Source organism: Myripristis murdjan, chromosome 17 (genome assembly GCF_902150065.1).
Source record: "Myripristis murdjan chromosome 17, fMyrMur1.1, whole genome shotgun sequence".
NCBI lineage: Eukaryota > Metazoa > Chordata > Actinopteri > Holocentriformes > Holocentridae > Myripristis > Myripristis murdjan.
Genome location: NC_043996.1, coordinates 1,216,541 through 1,226,900, shown reverse-complemented (window position 1 = coordinate 1,226,900; position 10,360 = coordinate 1,216,541). Strand labels below are relative to the sequence as shown.

The 10,360-nt window shown below is 41.4% G+C and overlaps 1 protein-coding gene across 1 annotated transcript; it reads right to left on the bottom strand.

The window, feature by feature from the left end:
• Positions 1-6,865: 6,865 nt before the first annotated feature.
• On the bottom strand, positions 6,866-10,234 carry tmem70 (transmembrane protein 70). Its single transcript, XM_030073566.1, has 3 exons — positions 9,919-10,234; positions 7,814-7,898; positions 6,866-7,523 (listed from the first exon to the last, which is right to left on the bottom strand). The coding sequence occupies exons 1-3, from the start codon at positions 10,099-10,101 to the stop codon at positions 7,078-7,080; spliced, it is 714 nt and encodes a 237-aa protein (XP_029929426.1). The 5' UTR covers positions 10,102-10,234; the 3' UTR covers positions 6,866-7,077.
• Between the last annotated feature and the right edge of the window lie 126 nt (positions 10,235-10,360).

Below are 10,360 nucleotides of genomic sequence, written 5' to 3'. Positions count from 1 at the left end.
TCAGAAAACAGTGAAAAATGCCACAGGGTCACAGCTGACATTTTTAAACAACAAACATCTGGAACTGAATGAAGGAACAAGGAACGTGGAGAACCGGCCAGCAACATGTTCATGTTGTTTTCAGCCTGTACACAATCATTTGATTTCAAACACTTAAAGAGCCTTTTATTCAGAAAATTACTAAAGGACCATTTAAAACAAGGTTCTAGTACTAGTTTTAGTCGCACTTTTTTTTTTTTATGTGTATTTGTAAAGGTTCCCTGTTTCTTTATAAATGAAGCCTTAACTTAAACCTGTTTCCTGCTTCATTTTTTCCCCAGATGATTCACTGGAGACTTGCGTCCAATAAATCAGACCAAGTCCAGGTTACAGCCACCTCTGTAAAACTGACAAGTGAGTTTAGTTGGGCTGAGAGTGCCCTCTAGTGGCAAAGAGCTTTCCAGACAACCAGCAATTGGGGGGGTTGCCTCTGTGATCACATCCTGCACTGGCAGCCTTTTCCAGGGGAGCTGAGCACCTTGTCCAGGCCCGGTGGAGCAGCAGTGTGCAGCCATGGATGCGATCACATATCAGTCAAGAATATCAAGGAGTGCTCCCATCTTAGCTGACTCAAGTGAATCCAAATTCAACCTCATAGTGTTGATATGCCCTCGAAACCTGAGCAAATGAACCTGCGTTCCTTCTAAAATATATATTTACAATTAAATTACAAGAAAAAGACCATGGAATTGCTACAAAATTGCCCAAAACAAACACACATACATACAAAAAAATTACAAGAATAAAAAATGATTAATATTAATAAAATTACCCCGAACTATATTTATAAGTAATATAATTCTATTTAAATATACATTCCACCCCCCCCCCCCCCCAAAAAAAAATGTTAAAAATACCACAAAAAAATGTGAAATGAAAAGAAATAGTGAATTTTGTTCATAGGGTGAAATTTAAAAAAAAAAAAAAAAAAAAAAAAAAGTGTCCAAGATCACTTTAATTTCCTATCTTACTACAGCTGTGATGTTGAGCTGAAAACTGTCCTTGTTGATGCTGTCCAGATTGATCACTTCAATGAAGATGTCATAAATTCCCTAAAATTAAATCAGCAAATCATTATTAAGAGCCAATAAAACATGGGGTAAAAAGGAAACATAAAAATGGATTAAACATCACAGTATATCCAACTGCTCAGCCACAAGTGAACCAAATATGACATTTATGAAGTGAAAACCTTGACTGCAGTTATGGTGTGTCAGGATGTAATTGAGCTTGGCGCTGCACTCACTTTAGGAATGAAGGGGAGGCGCAGCTCGCATGAGACGCTGTCATGGAGGCTTTCTGAAAGCAAACACAAAGGAGAGCTCGTCTGCCTGCACGTGAACTGAAGCCACACTTCCTCATCTGTTTAACAGTTAGAGAAACTTTAAAGTCATAGTTTACCCATTTAAAAATATATATATTATGTCACTTGTAGGACAGTAGTGGTGCCATCTATCTAGCCTCCTGCCATTCAAGTGGACTTCCCCCCAGCTAACATTCGGAAAAATAACTGCCCTTAAATAACTGCCTCAAGTCTAAGATTATTAAGTCACACAATTATGAGGGAAAAAAACTAAGAAAAAATAATTTTTCTTCTACTTTTAGGTGATGGCTCTACACGTGCTGCCTCTGCTGCAGCTTGCTGTGTCTCAGGCCTGCAGCTGATGACCTCATCAGACTCTACTTTGACATGGGATTTAGGAACAAGGAGATCCTGCTGATTTTAGCCCAGAATCACAATATTGTTTTCTTCTGAATTGGCCCAAGTCACACCAATGTCTCTTCAGAGTCCAGATGCTGAGGAGAAGATTGTGATTCTGGGCTCAAAGCACCAGGATTTCTTCTCACTAAATCACATTAGAGAAGAAAAACATGTTCTCTGATTTTTTTATCTCATAAATCTGACTTTATAATCTCAGAATTTTAATGGTTTTTTTTCTCTTAAATATTTGAGTTTTTTTCTTGCAAATTTACCACTTTAATCTCAGAGAATATTCTACCCCACCCAACCCTTCCCGCGGCACCATATTTATTTATTTATGTATTTATTTATTTATTTAGTCCCTACAATGGCCCTGATACTCCCTCATATTAATGGCATCATCAATGACACAAACCTCCTTTGAGGACGTTACACAGCTTGACATCATGGCAGTAGTAGTCATCCATGTTCTTCTCCAACCACCTCTTCTTGTTGTGCCAGAGGGAAGCGTGGAGAGCAATGTGTCTGAACTGGAACACTGTCCCACAACGTGGCAGAGACAACAACAGGGCAGGGGAGAGGGACAACAAACAACAAAGACTGTATAGGAAAATGACAAAATACAGAGGCAGTTTCACACATATTCATCTGTGTGCATTCAGTGACAAGGTTCACAAAACAGTTTGAGCTGGTTTAGCTGGTCAATCAGTAACATTAGCAAATATTTTCGCAGCAAAATAGGCACAACGTCAAACCACTTTGACACTGTAACTCATGGAGTGTCAATAGTTTACCAAGAAACTACACAGTGGGTCAGATGCAGCAACCTTCTCGTACATTGCTTTGACATTTTATCTCTTTTTCTGTTGAAAGAAAAAAATAAGAGAGGTCAACTCCAGATTCACCAAATGTTCTGAACCATCCAAATCCGCTCTTACACAGGTGAGCTGAATGATGAATCCCACTTGTTCATAAACCCAAGGTGTGTGTGTGTCTGAGTGTTTGTTACTGGTGTCAGGTGAAAAAGAAAAAGAAAGAAAGAAAGAAAGAAAGATTTTTCAGAGGCAGTACTGGTGTTGTTACAGGAAAGTTAAAAAAAAAAAAAAAAAAAAAGGCATACAACTCTTTTAATACCTGTCCAAGTTCAGATGTTCTTATCTAACCCTAGTAATTACTTTAAAACATAAAATAACCTATCTGTGATTATGCACTGGTATTCATTTGATGCATTTTTTATGTTCTTTGATTTGAAAGATTTGATTCGTGCTGGATACAGGCTGGATGCTCCACATGCTAACTGTTAGCCTCCTGCCATTCAGGTGGACTTCCCCACAGCTAACATGAGTCAATGTAACACAATGGGTGAACTATTCCTTTAATGGCCTTTTAGATGAACAAAATCAAGGCTGGATCTTTTTTAGACCAAGGTCATGGTTTCACTTTTATAATAATCAAATAAAACAAAACATCATTTCAAAGATCTCAACTGGTCTTTGGAATCCTGTGTACTGATGAATGGTGTTCAACAAAACTGTAGAGTTTTTGATGATAACTCTTACATGGAATCACCGTGTAGCTTACGACAATGTTCCTCATCCCAATGAAACAGGGGGTAACAGAAGCAGAAAAGTAATACATTCCTCCTGTAACAAAAAAGAAAAAAAAAAACTTCAGCTGAGTGACTGGCCTCACAGGGAACTGGTGAACCTGATGCCAAATACATGGAATGATCACATTTAAACGTTAAACAATTGAACAACTTCCAGAAGCCACTAAAGAACAGGACCTGTGACCCAGAGACTTAGAGATCTTTTAGGTCATGGTCTGCTGCTTATACTTGTAGACCAGAGTGACTAGAAAATATCTCACTGATTCTTGGGAATTTGGATAAAACAGGTTTTAATTTTGAAAAAAAAAAGTGCATTAAATTACAAAGTCTGAAGGTATATCATTATAGGCCAAGGTCTTGGCTGTTCAGCAATGTACTGGTGCAACCTCCACATTTTGCATTTTTTTCATAAAATAGGTTTTTCCAGTTATTAGGCTACTTGGTTTTTGTCAACACCGTCACCGTAATGTTTTTTTTTTTATTTGAAAAACATATTTTTGTATTAAAGAGACTATTACTTTAATAACTCAACAGCACCAAAGAAACATATTGTAAGAATATTCATTTAAAACCAATATAACTGCCTCTGACGGTGGTGACACTAATCTGACGGTGGTGACAGTGGCCTCATTAAAACATACATTTCCAAAATTTATACCACTCAAGTCAATGGCTTCTTGCTTAACAACTTTATTTAACTATTTGGTACAAAAAATAAGAATCCTGAGCTCTGTTATAAGCATTTTTCAGACTTCAGTCATCACCGTCACACAGAAAACCTGACGGTGGTGACGTCTGACGGTGGTGACAAAAACCTGCTCTTTCACATGATAGTAAATATTGTTCAAAACCCATCGTTTGTAGTTTTTAATACATATTATGATGTACTCTTTCATGTGGTAAAGATATTATTCAATGAAATTATTACTTTTTGTTGTTTTAATCAAGTTGAAATGATTATCTCCTATCCAAGGACAACTGGTTTTGTAGGCCATGGGCCAACATATAGACATTAAGTTAATAAAAATTAAAAATAAACCTATAAAAGAACCTTACAAATGTGCAAAGGACCCCCTGATTATGCCCTTGATTCTTTTTATTCATTAAAATGTTGTAAATTTCCAACAGAAATAGCATTTTTCTTAGCGGGACATGATTTATCCAAATTCCCAAGAATCAGTGATCTGGCAACATTTACAAAATATTTTCATGGTCTTTATGAGATTTTATTAGTTTTGACAGCTGAACCATGATAAACCCTCCTTCCTCTGCTATACTCACCTCTGTAGCTGTACCGTATGTCCATACTATCTGAGGCACAAACAAACCTCTCCTGTTCAAAAGCAGGCACTGACTTCAGAAGTATACTGGCAGACAGCAGCATCCTTTGTAGAAACATCCTGGGTGGTAGTGCAGTGTACAGAGCTGAAACTGGACTGTCTTTGGACACAAACTGCACTGTGGCAGCACACTTCTTCTACATTACCAATATAGTTAGACCACTTGCTGGTGCAACAACAGCATTCATACAACAGGAAGCACACCTTTTAGAACAACACTTCCTCCAAACTCTCATTACTTCTCATTTTGGTCCAGAGACATTTTTACAGAGAGCCATTGTATGTCAGAATAATAGATGGGAAGTCACTCATCACAACTTCAACAGACTTGAACATTAAAAGTGAGTTGTGATTTGTTTGTTTTTTTACAAATATATACATATACATTCACTATATGGACAAAAGTATTGGGCCACCTACACATTACAGCTACAGGAGCCTTTCTGACCTCCCATTCTGAATCCATAGACATTAATATGGAGTTTGTCCCTTTGCAGCAGAACAGCTTCCACTCTTCTGGGAGGCTTTCTATGAGATGTTGGAGTGTGTCTGTGGGAATTTTTGCCCATTCATCCAGAAGAGCGTTAGTGAGCTCAGACACTGATGTTGGACCAGAGGGCCCGGCTCACAATCTCTGTTCTAGTTGATCCCAAAGGTGTTTTGGATGGGGTTGAGGTCAGAGCTCTGTGCAGGCCAGTCCAGTTCTTCCACACCAAACTCAGCCAGCCATGCCTTTATGGAGCTGCTTTGTGCACTGGGGCTCAGTCATGCTGGGACAGAAAAGGGCCTTCCTTCCCCAAACTGGTCCCACAAAGCTGGAGGCAGAGAATTGTCCAAAATGTCTTGGTGAGCTGAAGCGTTCAGATTTCCCTTCAGTGGAGCTGAGGGGCCGAGGCCGAGCCCAGAAACACCAGCCCATAGTGTTATCCCTCCTCCAGCAAACTGCACAGTCAGCACAATGCAGTCAGGCAGGGAACGTTCTCCTGGTTTCACCAAACCCAGACTCGTCCATCAGACCGCCACATAGAGAAGTATGATTGGTCACTCCACAGAACACGTTTCCACCGCTCCAGAGTCCAGGGGCAGCGTGCTTTACACCGCTCCATCTGACACTTGCCGTTCTGCTCGGTGATATAAGGCTTGCATGCGGCCGCTCAGCCATGAAGCTCCTGGCACTCAGTTTCTGTGCTGATGTTGATGCCAGAGGAGGTTTGGAGCTCTGCAGTTACTGACTCAGCAGAGCGCTGGCCACTTTTACGCACTATTAGCGCTTTTCCACTAGCACCTATTCGGCTCGACTCTACTTGGTTTGTAAGGTTTTCCATTACGCGGTAGTACCTGGAAGCAGGTACTATTTTAGGACCTACTCGGCCAGGGTTCCAAGCGAACTGAGTCGAGCCGAAATGTGACGTAAACACCGTGCAGGCCACTGATTGGACAGGGAGTAACGACATATGAGAGCGACTCCTGCACGACAACCAAACCCGGCATTTTAAAAAAAAATAAATAAATAAAAAAAACCCAGCAACAGCGACTGTGCACATTGATCACCGCTGAAGTTGTCAAAGTCGGAAAATGGCAAGCAAACCGGTACCGTGGTCAAATGAAGAGGTGGAGACTTTTCTGTGCTTGGTGGCGGCCCAAAGAATCCAGAGGGAGCTGGACAGTGCGCCGCCTTGCTATGACGACTCCACCCACAGCGAGGTGCCACTCAATTGTAATGGAAAACCACCCAAACCGTGTCGAGGCAGGTAGAGTCGAGCCGAGTAGGTACTAGTGGAAAAGCACCATATGTGCCTCTGCAGGATACCTATAGACTTCATATTTCACCTCCAGGTTAGCTGGCGTCACAGTCTTCCATGGTAATGGTGAAACTGCCATGGGAGCAAACTAGTGACAAGATTGAAGTTTTTGGATGTGTATGCTTTGTGTTTACTTACACAGATAAAAATATTAACACAAAAAGTGACCAAAAATTGTTTTACCATTGATACTTATAGGCTTCAGTATAAGGTCTCTGGTGAGGAATTCAAATTTATGAAACCTACAGTTTTGTGCCTTGTGAACCCGGATGGTGATGGGAAAGTTGGAAAAAATATGAAATGTTTCCTTGCAAATGCACAAATCTATGAATCTATAGCTCATTATAGTGAAGAAATTATCCAAACACTAGTCGACTGGTTGCAAACGGCTGTTTTATGGGAAAGCTTGTTTGACATTTTCTCTTACAGACATGGCAGTTTATTTGCTGTGGTATTGCCAAATAAATACTGATAATATTGACGGACTCATAAACCTTAAGCGACAGAGATACAAAACACACAGAGAACCACATACGTTCATATTTTACAGCTACAAAGACATTTATTTTCAGTCCGGCCACTTTTTCAACTTTTATCCGGCCTCTCTAAATCGTCCGTATCAAATGTGAAAGGCTGATCGTAGCCCATGAGGTGGTTGTAGTCGTGGGCTAGAGGGAACAGGTCGGGGTTGACCAGCAGTCCCGTCTTGTCGGCGTAAAAGGTTGTGAACATCTTGCTGACCTCTGGGATCCTCACCTGCCTCTGCTGGAACACAGTCCTTTTCTCCATCAGGAGGAAGTTGTAGGTGACGGCGGTGTAGGTGTCGCTGTCGGCCTTGTGGTAGAGCCGCACCACGTAGCCCTTGGTGACGAGATGGAGAAGGACGGGGGTGAGGAAGGTGAAGAAGCCGATGATACCGCAGAAGGCAGCCTGCACGGGTAAGCTCTGCAGGGCCAGGCCGCTGTTTAACATGACGTGGGGCATCAGGCACAAGCTGGCGCCACTGCTGGTGTAGGAAAACATCTTCACCCCTGAGAAAACAAACGCAACATGAAGAGAGATGAACAGAGACACTGGGGTTAAAGAAATAGTTCACCCATTTTGAAAAATGTGATATTCTTTCCCTTCCTCCCAGCTGCTCTGTAGGACAGTAGTGGTGCTGTCTCTGGATGCTCCAAATGCTAACTGTTAGCCCTCTGCCATTGAGCTGGACTTCCCCCCAGCTAACATTCTGAAAAATAACTGCTTTAATCCACTTGAAGAGGACAGGGAGAAGACAGATGGAAAGAAAAACAGAGGGCTTTGGGTGTGAGTGACGCACCACGGACAGCTGTGCCGAGGCTGCCGGTGTAAATGAGGTTCCCCTCCTCACTGCTGCTTGATGTGGAGAGACACCGGGACTCCACCTGATATGAGAAATGACACAAAATCCAAATCACATGGAGTGCAGTGCAGGCATCTGAACCCACTCGGTGTGCAGGTCCAACATGTCTATACACATATCAACATTTCAAAACACCTGTTTTACACTACAAAAAAACATAAGAGGGAAAAAAATGGGGAAAATTAAATAATTAGATTGATAATACAATTTTTTTAAATTAAATATTCTGTACTAAAAAATACATCTAAAATACTTTTAAAATACAAAATATTTTAAAAATTAAAAAGTAGTTTTGCCTATGAAACTGGTGATGAAGTTAATTTATGCAGTGTTTGATGAAGTCTTTTAGACTTTAACAAAACAAAGTGCATCTTCACTGGACAAAGCAGTGGTTTTTAAACATTTATGACAGAAATAAAAGGGAATTTCATGCAGGTTTCAGAGTAATACGATTTCAGTTTCCACTGTATTACAGTGAAACACTGGGGATTACTGCAATTTGCATTTGGCAAAATTAAACTGAATGGCTCTTAATTTCACTGTGTGGACTGGGACTGAATGACTAAGACTGAACGTGGACCCTGAGAAAAACTGGGAGGACTTGACTGTTTTAAGTTGATGTAAATTGAAAGAGCCAACTTTATTGATCCTATGTCTGCTGTTTTGAAGACAGCGGCAGGCCATATGAGTATGTCTTTTTTGCTGTTGTTCACAGAGAGTGTAAAAACATTTCAATTGGACTATGGGTAAGCATGTCTTAAGTATGTGTTTTCTTTGTTCTATATACCCTGGAATGAGCTAAATACATGAGAATGAATAAATGAATGAAAGAAACAGAAAAGGAGCAACTTAACCTTGGTAACAGCCTTCATTATAGTGTCACATGTTGCAGTGGATGATGTATTTAAATACAAAATAGGGAGTCATGGGCAGAAAATCACCATATCATCTTTTCCCTAACATTTCGGCAAAGTAAAGGAGGTGTGCTGAGCAGTCAGTGTTAAATGGAACTATTTAATGTCCGCTTTGCACTCTACCTGCCTCTCATACGAATGGCTTTTCAAATGACACAGCACATACACTACTCACAAAAAGTTAGGGATATTAGGATTTCGGGTGAAATTTCAGGATGAACCTAAAATGCATTATAATCTTTCCAGGTGAACTTAATGTGACCTTCTGTAAACTTTTGAATGCACATGTCCAACTGTTCAGTGTTTCAGTACTTTTTGCACAAGTTGCTGTTCTCTAACAAGGAGTTTAACGGCAAAATTCACATCAGGTGTTTGATGCTCCAGCTCATCGAGGTTGTATCATTAGGGAACGGCTTCTGGAGACTGGGGTACCTCAAATGGAGTGGCCTGCACTTTCTCAGACCTGAATCCCATAGAAAACCTATGGGATCAGCTGAGTCGCCGTGTAGAGGCTCGGAGCTCTGTACCCCAGAACCTCAATGTCCTGAGGGCCGCCCTTCAAGAAGAGTGGGATGCCATGCCTCAGCAGACAATAAGTCGACTTGTGAACAGCATGAGACGTCGCTGTCAAGCTGTAATTGATGCTCAAGGGCACATGACAAGTTATTGACACTGACATTTTTTGTTGTGGTATATCCACCACTGTTGTTGGCTTTTGTTTCAAGAAATTGTTTGAGATGAGGAAATCACCAGTGCATGCTTCTACTTAAATGCCCTACTTTCATGATATAATATCACTGTAGTGTGAACTTTTTATATTTTCCATAAATTTCACCCAAAAGCCAAATATCCCTAACTTTTTGTGAGTAGTGTATTACCAAACCAAGCAAGAAGAGCAGTACAGCTCATGTTGTATGTACACAATGACAATGAAGGCTTCTGTCTGTCTGTCCATCTCTCTGCAGAACAGAGCTACAGCTAGCTAAGCCCAGCTGGTTAGGACGGCATGTTTACAGCCATTTCAACGGTCAACTAACTGGACACTGACGCCCAACTTCTCACACAACATACTGCGAAGGTCACATCCAACATCCTGTCGTCTGAGGAGCTCAAATGTGAGCTGAATACCTTGGTGGAGAGCTGGAGAAACGACCTTGTGCCAGCACGGAGCGCCTGCAGCGGCACCGGCACGGCTCTGACAGCAGCCGCGGAGAAGCGCCTGCCATGTGGCGGGGCTGCGGGGTGGACGCCGCTCAACACCTGCGAAACTATGCAAGGACGAAACCTGCGGCTGATGTTCAGAGGAAACATGACGACCCGAGGAGGGAGCGCCCTTTGCTAACTCATGAAAGTTTCGCACAAGCTGACAAGAGACTCACAAGAGGACACGGAAACCACAACAACACGGAAAAGTAACACTTCCGCTTCGTCTTCTTCCCTGTTTTACCGACGGACTGCAAACAAGGTTTGAGGTGCGTACTGCCACCTACCGTATCGGGATGTAACATCACAACGTCTGACATCAACTCAAATTTTGTTCTTTCATCCTTTCAAACCTGGATCGATGTCA